This window comes from Geospiza fortis, unplaced genomic scaffold (assembly GCF_000277835.1).
Source record: "Geospiza fortis unplaced genomic scaffold, GeoFor_1.0 scaffold11, whole genome shotgun sequence".
Taxonomy (NCBI): Eukaryota; Metazoa; Chordata; class Aves; order Passeriformes; family Thraupidae; genus Geospiza; species Geospiza fortis.
This window is the reverse complement of record NW_005054304.1, coordinates 3,103,808-3,124,800: the sequence shown is the minus strand read 5'-3', so window position 1 is coordinate 3,124,800 and position 20,993 is coordinate 3,103,808. Positions and strand designations below refer to the sequence as shown.

Sequence of the window (20,993 nt, the reverse complement as noted above, 5' to 3'; positions counted from 1 at the left end):
TCAGGGCTGTACAAAATAATACATGCACCACTCAAGCCTCCTGCAGGACCCCAGAGTAAGAACTTACTGTGGCCTGCACCATAAACTCAACAATATCTGGCCTAACAGTCTCCAGTTACACTGACAAGCAAAGGATAGACTCCCAAACATGCTCGCCAGCTTGATTCCTGAAAAGGCTACCACATCTTTTTTAGACAAAACCAAATTTTTATCCCTCCAGTTACAGGGAAAAAATTGACAGGTCTCTAAAAAAGGCATTAAACATCCAAAATGTCACTTCCAACAAGTAAATTTACTAACTCCACTTACCAACTTATTTCAAAGCGTTTCTTTCTGGTCAAACAGAAAATCTCTGCCTACTTTTTGCACTCAGTTTTACTTTTTCTGACACATTTTCAGTGTCCTTAAGAAGAAAACATCCATTAATCAAGGGGGAAAAAAGCAATTAAAGAATATAAGTACTCGTGTAAGTTCAAAAGTTTATTTCCTCCCTAATACTGTGTTGCCCTATACAGAAATCCACCATCCTCCCAGTGGTTCTCTAGTCCTTGTGATACAAATTTTTGCTCATCCATTAGGGATGACAGTGACAAGAACTTCCACTGATGATCCATTATTACACTGATCTCCACCACCACCTTCTGTCAACACAAGCAGAAACCTCCCTCTGCTACCAAGAGCTGACACCGAGTGGATGGTGTGGCCACCAAGCAAAGACGACACACCAGGGTGACTCCTCTCCCCTACAACAGCATATTTTCCACTAATTGTGGCATGGACTTTGAATTACTTAGATGTGGAAGGCTTGGGAAAGGAATACTGGAACTGAAGAGACATGGGGTGGGAGCTGAAACCACCACTCCACATCTTTTGTGGCACATAAAGAGTCTTGGGAATCAGTCAGTTTTGAACTGGTTGTTTTGTAAGCATGAGAAGCCAAACAATGCCAAAAAATAAGCTCACTGAGCCAAGAAGGCAGGAAAAATGGCTTGGCACAAATGCAAGATTCCCAAAAGCAGTGACAGAAGAACAAAGGAACAGGAGTCTGTGATTTTATTGAGGTTAAATCTCTTGCTGTGTAAGACTTTTGAAAAACAAACTCATTTTCTGAAGTCTCTGATTCTTTGCTTTCCTGAAAAGTGTTTCCTGCTAAGGGTAATTAGAAAATCAAAGCCTCAACTCATCACTAAGTTAGAGGGAGAGAGGTAGGGAGGTGAGATAAACTAAAAATAATCAGCAAAGAGAACAGGTTGGCTAAGCCTTGGACAAAATCCCTATTCTCTGAGGCTGCATTTCCACCAAGGCTAAGCCTGCTTGCAGAGATACAAGCCTGTTCAGAAACTCAGCAGTCCAGTTCTGTCCCTTTTCTATTTTTGTGCGAGGTTCTTGCAGTTTCAACTAACTGTGAGTTTTACCAGGAAACTGAAAGTGGGAGATGTCACTTTTTACAGACAGTTCTGGAGAGGCTGTGCCTGCCAGCACTTTCCCTTGTGTTTGCCATTTGCCCTAGCACCTGTGTTGTGAATTGTTGTTCCCTGGACTAAGATCCTGGTTCCATGGCCCAGGACTCAGGTTTCCTCTACTCACAAGCATCAAGCACAGCCTAGAGCATTCTCTTTTCCATCTAACCTCTTACTTCTGCTCCCACGTTCTGGAATACCATGTTCTCACTAAGACAGGTCTCTGATAAACTAGACTGCTGCCATGGTCAGGATTTAAAAACAGAACAAAGCGCAAGAAAGCCATGCAAAATGGAAAGGGAGATTTTAATACTCAGACCGGGTCTGTCTCCCAGCCCCATCCTACTGCTAATTGCATTACAACAACTCTACTTTGCTTCCCTGGAATTACAAGAAGGCTTCACTTCCCATATTAAAACAAGACTGCCAGCAGCAGAAGCCAAAGCAAAGAAAGCTATCCCTAAACCACCTAAAAACTAGCAAATGAAAGGGAAAAGAAAAAAAAATCTTTAAACTGTCTCTTCTGCACAAGTGTTAAGCTGCTCTTTCAATTATTGATATCTCGCTTCCTCGAGTGGCCACTAAACTGAAGCTGCCCAAATCTTTATTTGTATTTCTAGACAACAGCCACTGAGAAGTCTCACAGCCTTACTTAAAAAAAGTGAGCAGGTCCCTTGCAAGTTTGCAATCTGGGACTGCAAGTGGAATCACTGTTTTCAATAGGGATTTCAACAGTGAACAGCAATTTAATCCAATTGAAATCTGGAACAAAGATAAAACCTATTCCTATATAAAATCAACAGCCTCATATTAAAATGCCATTTATACCAGTATATTAAGAGAAAAATGAAGCTTTTGTAAATGGGCTTGCTTAACGTGGCAGTGAAATATTCAGAGTGAAGGACTTTTATCTTGTTACCTAAAACAAATGCAACTTGTATAACATCACTCCAAATACTAAATTGCTATGAAAAAGAACATGTGAAAGCACCTACATGAATCCAGAAATAAAAAAGAGTGAAAAATTCTATCTGCTGAAGTGAAATTAACTGAACAAAAATTCTCTGTGGCAATACTTTAGCAGCCTCACCAGTCAGCCTATCAGTTGAGAAGGCTGGGGGGGAGAAAGGAGAGATATTGCATAAAGTGAAAATACAAGTCTTCTCTTATAAAAGTCAATACATCATCTTAAGCTAGAAAAGAATGGTCCCTAAACATCCGTAATTACAATCAGTAATCGTCATTAAAAGCTCTCATTATACAGAGTAGGTGTAATTAGAGCATCTTGCCCGCACAGGGTGCAGCACACAGAGAATGCTGGAAGAATTCATAAATTAGTGCCAAATCAGTCTCATTCCCAGCTACCACACAATCTGCTGTAAACCAGAAAAATTGTATTTACACACATTAAGGCAAAGCCCACTGGCCTCTACAAAATTAGCCTAAACACAAAATGCAGTTATTTGAGGGAGTCCCTATTTCATTATGTGTCTTAGGAATAAAGGGATAAAGTTTGCCATCAATAATGCTGAACATATCTGCTGAACCCTGCAGATTCCAGAGCATTAATAATTTAAACTCTTCTGGGAATTTTGTCATGGTGGAGATAGGACTTGTCTGCAAACGGAGCTCAGGGGATGTTCAATATGATCTATTCTAGTATACACACACAATTGCTACATTTATCATGATGCAGGGAAAAATGATTCCTTCTTAAGGACTTCAGGAATGTTTCTTCTGTAATTTACACAACAAAAACTCTGAGCATTTCTAATAAAAAAAAAAAACCCGAGTCCTATAAAGAGACATTATTGTAAGAACTACACTGAAAGGCTTTTCTCCCCCTCTCTATTACTTGCGCATGTACAGTGGTGTTTTCAACACATTATAAAATGGCATGGGAAGAAAGGAATCCAGCTCCTGAGAGTAATGTTGTCTATGCAAGATGTTACTGCCAGCACAGACCATATGAGCTTATGGCCTAAGAAATAAAGCTGTATGACTCAAATATTTATACTGGTGCAAAGCTAATAGCTCTGCGTATAACACAGTCAGTTTCTTGCACAACTACTGGATGGCAGAGCAAAAATCCCCTTTTGCACATGCCAGTGGAAAGCATGGGAAGAACAAATCCTTTTGAAATGCCTATGATATATATATATATATGTGTGTGTGTGTGTGTGTGTGTAATACAGGGTAAATTCAGGCATTATTGCAGTAGCCAATCTTAGGTAAACTCTAGACATGGACACAGTCACTCAAACAGGTTTTGAAATAATTAGACAAGAAAAACCTTGCTTTCACAACCAGACCCTAATTCTTAGACTACAGTTTGCAGAAAAAAACTTCAAAAACATTTCTGTCCACATGCTCTTAATGTGCTCACATTGTACCTTCACTATGCCAGGAATGTACAATCTGGTTTGTACATTCACAGCTCCTGAGTGGCAGAAGGACAAATGCTCCCCTACAAAGATCAGGCAGTAGGGAAGCTAGTGCAGGTGAACATCTCAAAATAATTCATTAATTTGCTATATTTGCATTGAAATAACATGAATATATAGGTGATCAGAAAGAATTTAATGGCACAAGGAATGCCTCAACATCTTAGTCCAGCTGATAAGCTTTTCACCATGATTTAAGATAGTCCCTGTAAAACCTAGACAACAGCATCCAAATCCTCTACAAGATTGTTGCCTGTTTGCCCATGAAAACTGAACTTCATCATGTAATATCATAAACCAATTATTTTTCTGTTGGGATATTTGTAAACAGAATCAGTATGGAAAAAGTAATTTAAAAGTTTTTCACCATAGCAGCTTTTATTTGATGTTAACACCCTGAAGAGCTACGTTCCCATCTCAGCATAAACAAGATATGCTAGTGCTGGCTCTCAAATGATTATTTGGATGAGAGCTTCTGTGCTTCTGATGAAAAAAATAAGAAAAAACCTCAGGAGTGAGGAACAACAGGTAGGCAGAGGATGTGTGGCAATGGTGCAGAGGGGATAAATCTGCAGGACAGTTGAGGGGTGTGCAACCTGCTGCAGAAACAGGAGCCCCCAGGTCGGGGCTGCCTCAGGACATCCCTGGTTCAGGCTGAGCCAGAACTTGCTGTTCTTCCTTCTGCATGGAAGCCAGCACAATCCCCAGAGATCTGCCCATCCTCTCTTGCTTATCCAGTGGATCATCTTAATTTAGACCTCCTGCTCTCCAGGGCTCTCCTGTCCCAAAATCCTGCTTTGTCACAAACCTCTTTTTAATCTGCTTGGACATTTCAGTGCTTGACCGAGCTCTGATGTCTGATGGATTATCCCCTCGCCAGTTCTCCAAAGAGAAAGAAACTTTTTACTCTGACAGGGTTTTAGGAAATCCATGGCCCCAGTATATGCCCAAAACATTAACTGGACAGCCTAGGGACAGCAAGCACCCCTGCAGAAAAAGATACACCTCCAAGTCCTAACGTATATCTCACTATTCTAGAGTGTTTGAACAGCTTTATTGATAAGATCGTAGTGGTTTTTTCTCTCAGCCATGGTCCTTTACTGCTCCTACAGGAAAGCACAGTAATTATTTGGAAGAGGCTGTGGAGGGCTTCTGACAGCTTATAAAATAATACCAACAGCAAATAAAACAAATTATACCTCCTACCATATATTACAGACTTTATAGTTTTCTGTGTATTATTTGATAACACTGGCTTCGGATGGTCTCAATACAAGTTCAGCTGGCACTGGACTGTGCTGTTGTCTGAATTAGCATAACAATTTTAATCCCAAGAGTTAAGAGAAATCTGATTGAAAAATAAAAAAGGATGCAGCATAATGCTTTGTAAGCATTTATGGTGCAATAATTATGCCATAGCTTGACGTAGTAAGACTCTCATAATATATTTTTCCAAATGTCTTTGGAGTGACAGATCCCAATTTGACAGAATTTCATGTACATGGGGAGGAACAGCCCTCCACTAACTCTGCTTCAGGGTAAGCAAACTGAAATTATAATAATGATGAGATTCTATTTTAGTTCTCTGACTTGAATTCATATACACACCGACTGGATTCTGAAACTGCAAGACTAAATGGTAGATGGGCCAGCTTTGCTGGGAAGCCCACACTGTAACTGGGAAGGGAGGGGGAAAGAGGAAAAAGAAAAAGCATGCAGCAAAACCATACTTTCATTAACTGAGTGACTAAACTAGGCAGTAAGGCAGTACTCTATAAATATTAAGCTTCATCTAGATTTTATTATTTTGCAAGCTGTTTGTGTTACAGTGATGCTCTTAGCTTGTATTTTAACTACCTACTAAAAATATGGAAAGCAATAGTCATAAATACATTTTATACATGAGTTCATGTACCAGTTCTTTGTTGGGGACACTACACAGTCTATAAAATGAATCTGTAGTCTTTTACTCTGTGTTAATTGGCCTTCAAAGTAAGGAAGATGGGTAGAAGCTGTTTCTCGAAGTCAATGACCACAAAAACCTTACCAGAATGCTAAACAAGAGTTAAGGCTACAGTAAAATTGACACTTATTTTGCTAAAGGCTTCATTGTAGTGCATTATCTGCGTTGCAAATGCACCAAGTGGCCTTTCTGGGGACTGAATACAACTTCATATGGTTCTGTACCCACTGTAGGGAAGTCCATTCTGTAGCACAGGGAAAGATCCAATGATCACCACTGAAGGCACAAAACCATGTGTCTCTAAGCACCAGTTGTCAGAAATAAGAAAGGAATTGAGCTATGTCTACGCGCTTATGGAAAGCAGTGCAGCCTCTGGGATTTATTTTTCCTTACGGAAAAAATAAAGTACACGCGTGTAAAAATCTCAGATTCATTTGTAGCCTTTTCAAATTTCCAAAGACTGGTTTGCCAGCTGCATGCTTTCTCCTTCCCAGGATGCACTGGACACACTCTTGAATATCTGCTTCAGTTATTACAACCAAGCTTTCACAACCATATACAGAATATTTACAGACCATGGACTAGTTCCTCCAGTCAGAGCAGAACTGCTGCCAATACAAATACCATGCCCTGTGAGCTGATGGACAAAACAGTACTGTCTATGTAAAAAAACCCCACAACATAACAAACAAAAAACCAAAATCAAAGAGGCAGTTCTTGCATAACAGTATACTTTCAGAACCAGCAGATCCAGGGACTACTTGAGAAATAAACCCTGCAAAAGCTCTCCTTCCCTCACAGTCATTCTAGGTGACAAAGGACAGCACCATGTCCCTGTTACTGTCTCCCCTGCTAGTCATGCTGGGCTATTGTGGGGTCCCACCAGACTCTTGTAGCAGCAGTCCAGAGTGAGAACAGCCCTGGCAGTCCGTGCACTGAGCAGGGGCCTCAGTACTGCTCCTCACTTTAAGAGACTCCGTCTTCCAATCCACTTCCAATTTTAATTTGTCCAAGAATTAGACCTCTTACAGATTGATTACTAGCTCTAGGCACCTGATAAGTCATGACAAAATTAAATTCACAGTCTAGTACAGTTTATTAGCAGGTTACTGAGCTGTTGGAAGGAAACACCCTCACTCCTCTCCCAATGCCTTCCTCCCATGCTTCACACCACCCTGTACATCATGGACCATAATGTCTACACAGTCTGTGAACTCCAAAAATGACTGACCTGCAAATTAACACCTTGTGCCACTTTGCATGGAAGGACCAGATTCAGTTTTCCCAGTGTCTGCAGATTTGTACAGCAGCACTGCTAACATTAAATCTCCTTCCTTTACAGAAATTGCATTTACCCACAACTGTGTATTTGCACTGTGTGTTCCTGTAAAACACCTAACTGGCAAATAAACCTACAGCGTGGATTTATCTACCTGCATTTTGTATTCTCTTTCCAAGCAAAACTCAACATGGAAGCAAATTCTGTCAGCTGCTCATCATCTAACATTAAAAAGATTACAAGAGAAAAGTTAAATCATAAATGCACAAGGACCTTCTCCCTAACTGCTGCACTATCTCACACAATAAAATTAATAATTTAACTACCTGAAACTTCACATGTGCAGAGCGCTGCAAGTAGACCAGTGGCATTTTCACTTCAAATTTATATAGTCTTTAGTCAGTATACTTAATCTGCATTTCTAACACCTGCTTCAGTCAGCTGTGAAGTGCAATGTTATCTGTAAAATTTTCTTTCATCTTTGTACTGTCCATCCAACAAAAAAAAATTATGTTATTGGATAATCATTTGACTTTTAAAAGGATATGAAACTTTTCACAGGTTTTTTGATCACTGCTTGAAAGACATGCTCATATATTTGACGTTCCATTTTATTAAAAGGTTTGAGTTTTTCATACAGTAGTAAAAATGTGGTTAAGAAAGCAGACCACAATTAAGCAATGAGGCATAGCAAGGTGTGCATTTTCAGACTACCAGAGCTTGCCTCAAATGCACCAGGAGGAAGAAGCCAGAATGACTTTTCCACTCAGGTGGGCATCAATGCTGGCACCTGCAGCTACCACAGTACAAGGGCATGTGGAAAGAGTAGGCAGAGGGGGTGAAACCATGTGCAGCTTTCATCCAGCAGGTTTATGTGAAGCAAAAAGCTTTCCCAGTCATGCACAGTCTCAGCCAAGTTAAACACTCTATACCAATAAATATGTCCAAGGAAAGTGTCCCATGTTGAGCTTTTAGTGCACTGGTTGAAAGACAGAAGATAAGATGAAAAACCTGTCCTTATATATCAATGGGCAAAATTTTTCTATCTGACACGGTCACCTAATTTAGATACAAGTATAAATAACTCTTTTTCTTGGAAAGTAAAAAATGACAAGTTTTCAATCATTTCACCCTTTGTAGAGAATACTGAATTTGTCATAGATAAAGTCAGATGTCCATCTAGTCTGATCTTCCACCAGCTCTCAGGGAAACACAGCGCATGAACATCCCTGCAACAAGTTACACTGGAGCAACCAAGACACCATCAGAAAATCATCTAGGAAAGGAATTTTGTCATATAATGTTTTTTTTAAGAAGTAGAAACAACAAATGCAACAATTTACTTATTATTGTAGGAAAGTAATCTGGAAGAGAATTAGGTGGAGAATTGGAATGAAGGTAGAGGAAACAAGATGCTGGGAAGTGCATTTGCTCATGTGCCATGCCCAAAAGGTGATAAACTGTATAAGCAAACCTGAGCCTCATTATCTCCAAGATGGTTAGATGGTTTGGATGTTGCTGGGCTGGTGTTTTGGAGTGTTCTTTTTTGTTGGGTATTTATGTTTTTGTTTTTTTAACAAGAAATTAAAATGAAAACTCTATGCCACTGAGAGAACAGTGTTAAAAGAAGCCAAATAATGACAGCTCCTAAACTAAAACAGTTCCCTCCCTCCTCCACAATCACTGGTGTTTTTAAGTATGTGCCATTAAGGATGAGAGCTGAAGATTGTTTTGATACCTACAAAGAAGATAAGGCAAAATAATAATGAAGGGAGCCTCTCCACAACAACACAAGTACAAGCTATTAAAGAAAAAAGAATTCATGAACTACTCCTGGCTCATACTGAAGGTCACGATGGTTTCCCAAAACTGACTTTTAAAAAGCCCACAATAAAGAATAAACACAATTTCCAAAGGAAGTCCCGGTTTTATTACCATGCCTTGCTTGCTAGTTGAGATAAAGACTTTGAGAGAGCTTTTGACCTAACCTCTGGCACCTCCTCTAAGACAGTATTTGTCACCCTGACAGCAAGGGGAATGATTTCCAGCCCCTCAACTTGGAGTAATAATGACATCCGTCTTGTTTTCACCCCTAGAGACTGAGGACTGCCGAGTTTGGAGCAGGCACTGCTCAGCTAGATAGACAAGAACAACAGCAACAAAACCCAGGCAGAGATTTAACCTGTTCTGGACCAAAAAGCTAAATAAATTAATGTGGTTTGGATATGCTCCTCCCACAAAGAGTTAACTAAAGGTAAATGGGGGTTTGTATAGAACAATGCAGCACTGGTACTGCTGTTTGTACTACATGCTAGAACTCAACTCTTGCTAGCTACTGAATCCATGTTTGGGGCCAGAGAAGGAGAAAGCTCTGTGCTCCCTGATGGATTGGTGTAGGTGACTGCTCAGCACAGCAGCTTGTGTTTTACAGCACACACACAGCTGCTGGGTGAAACAACTCCTTGCAGCAGCACCAGTTCAAAGTCCTAATCAAGCACAAAACATGGGCTTAAATATCCCTATTCCCAAGGAAAGGATGATTTCCCTCCCCTCCCTCTCACCCCACACACACTTTCCTTATGCAGGTAACTAAAAGATGCAGCACAGAGGAAAGAACATTGCTCCATTTCAATCAGAAGCTAAAACTTTGGGAGAGAACATTAACAGTAGATTCTAAAAACATTTTCATTTCCTTTTGATGAATTTTTTAAAAGTGAGAGAGAAAATTACGTATTTTGTGCATTTCCAAATCTGTCTGCAGGGAACATTTACCCTTAAATCAGGCCAAATGACTACATGTTTGTGTACAACCACAGCCCTAGAGGAATGCAGAGGAATGCTTCTTCTAGTATTAAAAGATACTAGAGAGGGCAAAATAAAAACCAAATTGTCTTTCACAGTGCCTCCCTTCTCAATTTCTACTAGATGCACCAACCTACCTAACATAAAGAACCAATAAATTCAAACATTTGGTTCCCACAGACACAACTAAATTCTTGTAAGATTTTTAAATCTCTTGCTTTACAAATAAACTGTTCAAAGTTTTGTAGTGTACATTTTCACTTTCTTTTTAAAAAGCACACATATATTTCTCCAAGTAGTTGTCAGAAGCACATAAAGCAGCTTTTCAATGCAAACATTTTTTAAAACTAATTTCAAGTGATGTGAAACAGCTCCACAACACAAAGTTCAGTGACTTAATTAGAAGTCAGATGCCTTGATCTTACTTTATAACAGAGCAGGTGATATTTCTTTCTGTTAGTTTCACTTTCTTTATTTTGGAGTGAAAAAACAGGAAACCAGTTAATATAGAAGACAAGAAAGCATTACAAACTAAACTCATGACCTTTTGATTCTGTACACAATTTGAACCCTGAGACAATTGTTTTTATTTGTGGTTTTTGGTTGTTTTTTCTCTTCTTTCAAGTTCTGGCCAACAACCATAGTAAGCAAAACCAGAAAAAAATAGCCCAAAACAAGCATATTCTTTTGATAAAAATGCAATATTTTCATACCAGAGGAGACAATGACAAATTGCTAATTATGACATAAGTGATCTTAGACAAACTGATTTTATGCTAAAACTGTATCAGCAGATTTTATTTACATACTAATCCAAACAATCACCTGATTATATAATATTAAATGCATATATTATAATATTAAACAAATATATTTCCTTCTCTAGACATTCCCCAAATAATAGTTACCAAAGAGAGGCACTCTTGATTCTTGAATTCATTAGCTTGCACTTAAAATGGAATCAAGCTTCTTGTATATTTCCAGTGTTCATTCTCCATTAACAATGATGACTGTGGTGATAACTGCACCACAGTCGCAGAGACATTTCATTTTCAGATTCCCCATGCTATGTGAGCAGAAGAAAGATGCCAGATCACAAAGTTTAAGATACTTTGAGTGTCCAGTCTTGGCTATAGAACCTTCTCTCCCTTCTACCTTGCAGTTCCTGAATTGACAATTGGACTGGAAGAGTGAAGATGCTTCAACTCTCACACCATCTTTCCAAAGTGCAACAAACACCCTGAGTTCTGATTCTGAATTTTCTCCAGCAACATCCACTTTTGCTGTTTGTTTTATTAACTCAAGGAATGCTACTGGCACATATATCCTCAACTCTCTCTTTTCCTGAAAGCCTGCTTTTGAGACAGTAGGTTGAATCCTGCCATCACTGAGTACCATATCTAGCAAGTGCACTAGATGAGGTTGCTGACCAAAAAAAAATCCTACCTGTCTGCTGTCATACGAGGAAATGGGAAAAGCAGAATATTTATCTTTAGAAAGGTAGCAATTGCTATTTTTTGGCCTCAAAGATAATACAAAGAGATGTATTTAATGGCCTACTTATTGCTATCTTTAAACAAACTTTTTTTGGCAGAACTGACTGCTTGAGTCCCATAAGACCAAGCAAGATGAATTAAATGATCAGTAGCAAAAGCTAATGGGAAAACTAAGAAAGCCCTCAGACAAGCTACAGCCCACATAATTTCTACACATTTGACAGCTAATGGTTTCATTTTTTGTTATTAGGTAGATTTCAAGGCATTTTCCTCTTGACCACTGTAAAAAAATAAATACAGGAACTAATCATTGGCCTTCTAGAGGATAGTCTTTTTTGAGACCTTGCCAGCACATTTTCTTTCCTCCTGGTTACTGTTACCTACGCTCCTTCTCTGTAACACATCAAAGATAATCATCAGCAGTGTTATTTGTTAACAGCTTCTCTGCGCTGGCTGGTTCTGCAAATCCCTACTGACTTAAATCTCTTTTCAGACCAACTGTGTCATCAGTGAGACCACACAGTGGGTGTTACAACACTCACATTTCCACCTATCCTTCTACCCAATTTCTCTCAATCCCTTGGGAGCAAGATCCCATTTACTTCTTTTGGAGTACTGCACCTTTATACTTTTCCTTTTTTTATAATTTTTTAAAGGAGTTCAGCATTAGTCATAGGCAGATTTTTTATTATTGTTTTACTTAGTAAAAACTTCTACATCTCATTCTACCTGACACCCACTCTGTCAGTTTGGCTTTGGGAGGGAGAGAGATGATCAATAAAGGAATGCTAGGATGGCTGCACATGCCCAGCAATCCCTGAAAATAATCATGTACATCTTTAAGCCTGTGCTAAAGGCTGTCTTTCACAGGAAGCTTTGTTATTCTGCCTTGCTTGTACCAAAATAGTACAAACTAACTCAAGTTTAGGTATTCAACTGAGCATGCTGTACACTGGAAGCTTGAGTACACTGTGAGAGTGAAGGTCTACATGTTTTGAGAAGTTACTTGGCAAAAAATCTGGAAACAGCCAGTGATGTCCAAGCTTTCATTGAGATTTCAGCTCCAGCTTGCAGAAATCAAAATGAGGATGTTAAATAACAACAAGAAATCTGAGCACCAACCATGAAATAAGTTACAGTGAGGCAACATAAGTGGCTCCCAAGATTATTTAAATGATAAACTTTTCCTGCCTGGTCCATACTATCTGGTTCAAACACTCACTGCTGCAGAGATCTGCCATCCCCTTCCACTCATGCCAAAAACAATCCTTCAAGGATAAGGTGCTTTTCCTAGTGGTTGATTAAGAGGGTGAACTTGCTCAGGACTTGGAGAACTACCCCGATCAAATTTGGAGCACAGACCAGCAGCATCACTGCTCACAGAGCAAGAGGAGACACTTCCAAGAGTGCAGCGGCTCTCCATAAAGCATCTCCACTTTGAAATTAAACAAGACTGAATCTAGAATTCAGCACCTGTTGTGAACAGACTTCCTGGCAAGATTTCTTTGTAAACAGCTAACAGAGTAAAAAGGGAATCCCAGATGACTGCTCTGCCCCTTTTCATACTGCAAAGACACAATTAAGATGGAACAAAGGGATACACAAACATGTGCCTGATTTTAGAAAAATATTTACTATGCTTATACTAGAAATGCTTAAGACAGATTATATTTATCCTAGAAATAACTAAGATTAAAAAAGTGATAATAAAAAAAGTCTCAAATAAACCTAAACCATTCAACATCCATTAAGGTAAAATAAAGTAAATAAATTCAGCCAATTGGTTATTTCCATATGGTTGGATTTCTTTAAATGGTAATGAAATCATTGCTAAAAAATCCATTGTTATTAAAATAAAAAAGTTGGCTCAGCCTACCAAAATTAGATTTGTAAGTTGCTGGTCATTCCCATAATTAAATCTGTGTCACAAATTTGCAAGAAAAATGGACACTATGACTAATGCATTTACTTGCAGCACTAGTGCTGTCAGGCTGTGTAAATCATTATGCCTGCTAAAGCAGACTAGATAAGAATTCCATACATTTTCATTAACCAGCTAAGCTTTGGGTATATGTGAGAAACTAACTTTATTCTCTGCTAGCTTTAGTTTGCATTTGGAGGACAATGTAAATAAAAATACTAGCCTTGATTTGATGAGCCATGTGGTGGCTCCAAAAATTATTTGAGTGGCACAAACCAGCTCTGTCCCCTCTGAGAGATGGTCAGATAACAGAAAAAACCCACACATCCTTAGTTCGGACAAAGGAGATTAATGGAATGATGGGCACCTGACATGAGTCTCATTTCATCTATTATGTTTCAACAGAGAAAGAAAAGCTAATCCATAGCAGCACCGGGGGAAGTCTCAAACAATGTTGTGCTGTTTTCTCAGGAGCCCAGTGGTCACCTGAGCAGTGTCCCCAGAACCCTCTATTTTCCTCTTGACTTCCTGTCCCCACAGGCCTACACATCTCAGCTTCAGTTCTTTGTTGAAGGTGAAGCTGATGGCTGTTCCTTTCACACTCACTGTTCATAACCCCAAGGTACCAAAGAACCAGCCCACACTGACTCACACCCCAGGCTGGATATTCTTATGGGATTCCCAGCCCATGGTCTCAAGCAGAAAGGAGATTCATGAGAGGCAGAAAGATCAGACAAGACTGGTCCAGTCTAGCAATGCAGAGCATTTTGTGAGGACACAGAGTTCTGGAAGTCCATGTCCCACACACAAGGCATTACATTATCACTGCAAACTGAGTGCAGCTCTCAGCCAAGCACATCTCCAGGGCAGGAGCAGCCTCAGTGACAGCTGGACAAAGTCAAAGGAGCTGAACCACTCAGGCAAACACCATGGAACAACCAGCAGCACAGCATGTTTTGCAGTCTCCTGCCTATTGCTCTGTGATTTGCACATTTGCAAGGAACTTGTCTTCCTTTAGAAACAGAATAGAAATGCTTAGGAAGCATAGCAATGCATACAACATTAACAATTCTAGTAGACTAGACCTACACTTCACATTCCAGGCAATTTCTTCAGCCTTTAGGTGCAAAGTATTCTCTCCTCCAAGTGGAAACAGCTAACACAGTGCTTTCTATCTTAGCATGTGCATGCAACCTTGGGATAACCAACCACTCTGTATGAGTAAAACACTACCAGGTTATATTAAAATCCCATTAAGAGGAAAATCTGAAATCACTTCTTATGTTCCACAATTACTGTAAACCAAAGTGCTTAAACGAGGGGAGGAGATAATGATATTAACTACCCAGCTCAGAGCAATCCTCTGTGGTATGAGCCTGAATATTCTCTTGGCTGAAATTTATGTAAATTGAATTCATCTATCGTTAGTTATTACTAATCTAGCTATATAAAAACACTTTTCTGTAACAATTAGTTTTTTCAAACATTGGGTGTTAATTAGACCTGAGACATTATTAAACTAAGTCAATAAAATAATGTAAATATGTAGTGTATCATTCCATGTACTGTTTTGTCTGTATATTTATAGGAATATGGACTTTGGTGGAGTTAAAAAGGAATTACTTTGTGGTTGGCTGGCAGGTTTTGTAAATCTCTTTACCAGTGGAAACACCCCCAGGTCCTTAATCTAAGCGCATTTCTGCTCATCAAGACATATTTGGCATTTCTACATCTTGTATGTCACAACATGTTCCACTTAGTCTAAATAAGCTGATCTCAGTATCATTCTACCATTATACTGAGTATTTTCCTGCAAACATTTTGTTCCACAACTTACTTTAATTTAACTTCTCAACACTATTTCCTAGTCTTAAGAGAAAAAAAAGTGTCGTGGGGGCAGGAGAGCAATCAGAACAGCACATCTTTCAGCCCTTTTAAATCAGCCTGTTTGACACTATCAGACATAGGCACTGGCCCACAGGGTATAGTCTGAAAAGAGAAAACACTGTCCTGGCTTTGTCACTAGTGCCACAACCTGCCCACATGCTACACCTGGTGAGACAAGGAACACAAGAAAAACTTCAGCCTTGCTGAGGTCAGAGCCTTCCAAATAATCCCCATAAAGTTTTGGTCACAAAGGTCTGTAACTCCATCTAAGCCTGTTCACATACAGCTCATCATCAGACACTCCTAGGAAAAACACAGATGTGATTTAGATTCATCCTGAATTGAAGATACAGGAAGGACATAGCTTCTCCACCCATAGCCAAATCCCTAAGTTAGGCACCACTATAAACTGATGGATTCCCAAAAGCACTTCCACCAGGACCTTCCATTACATTCTCAGAAACAAGCAAATTATTTTTACATTTTATAGAACAGTTTTGACTTCAAACAAATATATATATATACACACAAACACATAAGTACTTAATGCTTTGCCAGTTTTTCAACAGCAAACTTTCTTTGTAAGCGACCACATGCTTGTCAGTGCTCCATATCTGGAGCAGCTCAATTCAAAGTCACTGTGAAAATACTGGTAAACAACTCTGTCTACTTACTACTGACCCTGGCCTACTATCACATGTCAACCACAAGGTTTATACTATCAACTTCATAACTGGAAAAGTTGGTAATAACAAAGCACTCAGTAAATGTATTTGTGATTTGCTTTGTGTCATACACATGTATTCTCTACATAATAATTCTACTTTGAAATCATGACCATAACAAATGTTTAAATGTGTGGATATATTTGTAATTTAATAGCAACCGGTGTCTTTACCATGTTATTCTAAAAAACACCAACAACTGTAATTAGAAAAAATCAGCTGGTACTATGGTTTCATTCTAGCTGATCTTTAATATTTTTGGAAAGTCTTTTCTGGGAACTTTGTAAGAATAATGTTTACTGCAATGCTGCTCCAACATTTGCAAAAACACCTGAAGGGAACAAAAAGTGAAATGAGGTAATTACACGTAAGCAGAACTTCCCAAGGATCATGAACTAAGACGAAAACCAAAATTAGGACTATTACATGAAAACAAAAACTAACTCCGCTTCTTAAGCTCAGATTTCTTCAAAGAGCTACAAACAACTACTGGAAATTGAAAATAGGTCTCTGTTGATTTACTAGGAGCCAGCATTGTAGTCAGCTGCAGTGGAGCCTAAATTCATAGTTGAAGGCAAAAAGTATCTCCAAGTGGCAGCTGAACTGAGCCTTTGGGTATTCACAGAAACCTCTTGAACTGAAAGCTGGAGAGGCAGGGAAACCAGGAGCTCGTGCCAAGCAACAAAGAGAAAATATCACACACAGACTTTAGAGTTTTTCCAACACTTCCACAGTTTGAGGCAGCCCCATAGAAGGAGAATATTAGGTAACACAAAGGACAAGTAGTTGGGAACTGATATTTTAAATACGTGAGAGGTTGTTCATACCCAAAAAATGTATATCCACCTTCCTAACTTCAGCCTAGTCCCTCAAAAATGCAGCAGCACAACACAACGGCAAAATGCCACGTGACTTTGTCTCTTGCTAGTACAGTTCCATATACTGAAGGTTCTAAAAGTCAGCTTTTCATAAAATAAAAAAACCCCCAATGAATAAAAAGTGAGTTATTTTGTACTCACAGTTTTTATTTCAGTTTTGTAATTTGGGTTCTTTTATCATTCATTCATTTTATACATCACAGTATAAAACTGAGACACAAGACTGGCATCATAAACACTTACTTCTAAACATGTATAAATTTAATAAGAGCAAATTCAATTATTAGCTGTCTAAATAAACAATCAGTCAACACATAAAATATTTTTTTACTTAACATTCATTAGTATCTCTCTAAGCCACACATCAGTAAAAGAAATCTATTCTTTCTTTCTTCATAAATATATTTAGTGTTCTTTACTGTGTCCTTTCCAATGTTTGTAGACCATCAGGACCACAAATACTGCTTTTGCTTTTTAAAGAAACAGTTATATTTCCAGCTGGATTGATTGCTTTCCCATATCCAGCTATTTTAGTGTGTTCCTCAGAGACATGAGTGGCTTCACTGACAGTAAAATATGCTAAACAAATGACAAGTCACTGAGTAAATTAGCATCTACTCTCTGATCAGCTGGGTCATGTTTTCTTTTCAAAATCCATGGCCTCTTGATAGAAAATAATGAGTATTTGATGGGCCTTATTAGAAAAATCAATATATTGATGCCCATGTCTGAAACATCTGCATAATAATAGATTTTGTTAACCCATTAAGGAGAAAATTAAGATGTGTTTACACATTATTAATTTACCATGAGCAGAGACAATTTATTCACTACCTTTCTCAAGAGTTTAACAAAAAGAAAAGAAATTGAAATATCTGTATTTAAGGGCATGGCGACATAAACTGGAAGATGATTCAAATTTTTGCCATCTGAATCCACCAACAATTATATGAAAAAATCCAAACACACCAATGATACTGTTAAAAATGAGACTATTAAAGCACTTGCTATAAATACTGTGTTACTTACCAAAAAACTTCCAAAAGCAGAATTAAATATTGCAGCTGCCTAGAGAGAAAAAAAGGATAAATATCACCAATGGTGCAATAGCTATAGCGCAGGAACAAAATGTCCTTCCCCCACCCACCAAGCTATTAGAGTCTCCAAATACACACATACACAGAGACCATTAGGCAGTTAGCCACTGCTTAAAAAATTGCCAGTCGCCTGTAACTTATGAAGACTGATGGATTCTGGTTTGTGCATTCATAAATAATGTGCTGAAAGGGACAAAAGCCGGAGGAGAAGAAAATCTTTGCCGATGGATTGAAAAGGAATATCCACAAGAACTAAAAATATTACACAGAAGCTTGGTCTCACTACTTGTGCTCTAATTTGCCAGGAACATTTTCATATACTGACCTATTAATTAAAATAAACATTACCTGATTTAACTAAAATACTGCATTTTATACACTTTTTTAAAATTTTAATGGAATATTAATCTTGTAAATAAGCTACTTTAATAGTTCATCATAATAAAGTATTGACAGAGAGAATTTCCTGTAGCTTGACAAACAAATTTAAAATAGGAATAACAACAAAAAGAAATCCCACAATCTCCCATACTTCTGAGGCCAAAATGTCATTACTTTTCACTCCATAGTCTTTTAAAATAAGAAAATAAACAGTTTTGATAACGACTTAAGAAGTGTTTGTGCTTACCTAAATATCCAGGAAATATAAGATAGCAGTATTATTTCTCAATATGAACTCATTAAATTCCAGGAAGTTAAAACTTGAGTCTTGCATAGCGTTCCCCAATTACCAAGAAAGAACAGAAACTCTTGTATGGCAGCCAGTCTGATGATGAAAAGCCACACAGCAAAGGTAAGAGGAAAGGGAGGAGGGAAATCTACCATTTACGTGCCAGCTTAGAGTCAAATTAATCACCCTGGACACCTCCAGCCACAGATTAATAACAAGAGGCTGTTAGCGAGTTCAGCAAGTTTGAATAAAGTCCAAAATCAGGGTAGGAGCAGTAGCTGAACCTGCCTTCTGCTCCATAAGAGGATGCAATGAAAATGAATGGGTAATGAGATCCTTGGCTCTAGAGAGCTTAGCTTTCTTATTCAAGTTCATAATTAATTCAAAGCTTTGATAATTTCATTAGATTCCTCCTCTGCTGGCCCTATCAATAAAAGATGGCACCGGACCACAGCTCCTCAGTGGTCCAAATACAAAAACAAATGCAGACTGGGAAACCCTTGCTGACTTGCTCACTAACAGGGACAATGGCATATGGCACTCCATGTTGTGGAGGGAGCATCTGAATAGATACAGCTAAATAAAACATTATAGTTGACAGTTGTAAACTACAGTAACATATTTTAACACCTCTCTCTCATCAGCATTTCTTTTTTGAACATAAAAAAAAAGGAGGCACAAGTCCAAACAGCTTCTCTTGCCAGAGATCATAGCTGAAAGGAAGCGTGAGTAGTATAAACAATTCTTCAACAAGTGTGAATTAAATCAGGATTTTCTGCTTGTATTTGAAGCTGTGCAACTGACACTTTCATGTAGCAAGGCAAAGACACACTCTACCCATCCACACAAACCTAGAGCATGGCTACCAGTCTTGATTTGGGGATCATCTAGAGATATCACTTACTTAAAACAGGCTGCAATTCCACTTTCAGGAGAAATTCTGTATCTGGAAAGGTGTAAAGGAGAGATACTAGATGGTGGTATTTTGCCCATTATCAAACTTCTTTTATTCCTTCCTGATCCATCTGGTAGATATCTGGATTTTTTAAATAATCTCAAGCATATAGCAGGGACTCATACAATAACCTTGGACAAATTTTATACTTCAGTTGTTTAACTAGTCATGCGCAAAAGTCACAAGTCACAACCAGTTCTGGAGTACACTAGTTTACAATTTTTAACTCCCTTTCTCTGATGTGTCAGAAATTATCCAGAGCAGATGATTAAACACTCATTACAGACAAAAGAAGAGAAAAAAAAGCCAGGAAGACTGCATATTAAGATACAATCATACAGATTATTTGCCTCAGCAAGGGAGGATTTACATATGTCAATTACTCTATCTGCAGTATTCTTTGTAAACATTTCCCCTGCAAAACAAACTTAGAAGTAATTTCTTCTCATAGTCACAGACCTGGGGCTTATATTTGTGATTCTGGCTCAGTTTAAGCAAACTGAATCAAGTGCTCCAATTTGTAATTAAACATACCTAGTAGCATCACCCTGTAGAATTTGAACACTTTTGTGCTTCCAACTCCCTCCTATCAAAGGGATACATACCTCACAGGGCATTGTCAAAATTAATTCATTCCTTAAAAAGCCCTCTGAAATCCTTAGAGGGATGATACAAATAAACATTAGTGCTGACACATGATACAGCCAGGCTCTTCATTTTCTATTTGAAACATTTATTAGTCACTATTATTGCATCACTTTTTTTAGTGTTGGCTCTTTTTGTGTTTCAACAGATATCAGACTGTCTGCAGCCAGCCTAAATGAAACAATAAAACATGAAAACATTTGGGTGTCTTTATAATACTCCAAATTCAGCTTTGCATGTGTCTGGAAACCATTCATTGCATTTACCATTAGTGAGGGGAGAGCTCTCTATAAAATCCACAGTGAAGTCCTTTCAAAAGGTAAGTGCATAGCCATGTATTGAAATGTAAGGTCAGACTGTTAGAGTTCAGAAACACAATCACATATGCTGGTGCTTTTATTAAGAGCTCTGGGTGTCAGGGGTACTCAACCCAAATCTGACTCCGACCATACATTCGAGATGAACATGTTTTTATATTCTATTGTTATATAACTTTCATGTTAATTATTAAACTTATATTGTTCTATTGTATACATAGATTTCAGTCAAGCATGGCCCCTCATGGTTCCCCCTTAAATTTCTAACATAGTTTCTCATGATTCTTCTTATGATTATACAATAATTATATTTAATTACTAAACAATCATCACATCTAACAATTCTATCATTTATCGTACTGCTTACGCAGGTGCAATGATCTGGCAAAACACAAAGCCTAACATTTTCAGAGTCTATTTTCAACATTTTCCAGAGCCCCCATTATCAAGACCA

The 20,993-nt window shown here is 38.3% G+C and overlaps 1 protein-coding gene across 1 annotated transcript in view; it reads right to left on the bottom strand.

The window, feature by feature from the left end:
• The window catches only part of SLC10A7 (solute carrier family 10 member 7), a gene marked incomplete at its 5' end in the record, with an annotated part of 140,166 nt that overhangs the window by 75,574 nt on the left and 43,599 nt on the right, over nucleotides 1-20,993 (bottom strand). The window contains one exon of the mRNA XM_031066475.1: nucleotides 17,885-17,923. Within this exon, the coding sequence (XP_030922335.1) occupies nucleotides 17,885-17,923 (39 nt within the window). The remainder of the gene's footprint in view (nucleotides 1-17,884; nucleotides 17,924-20,993) is intronic.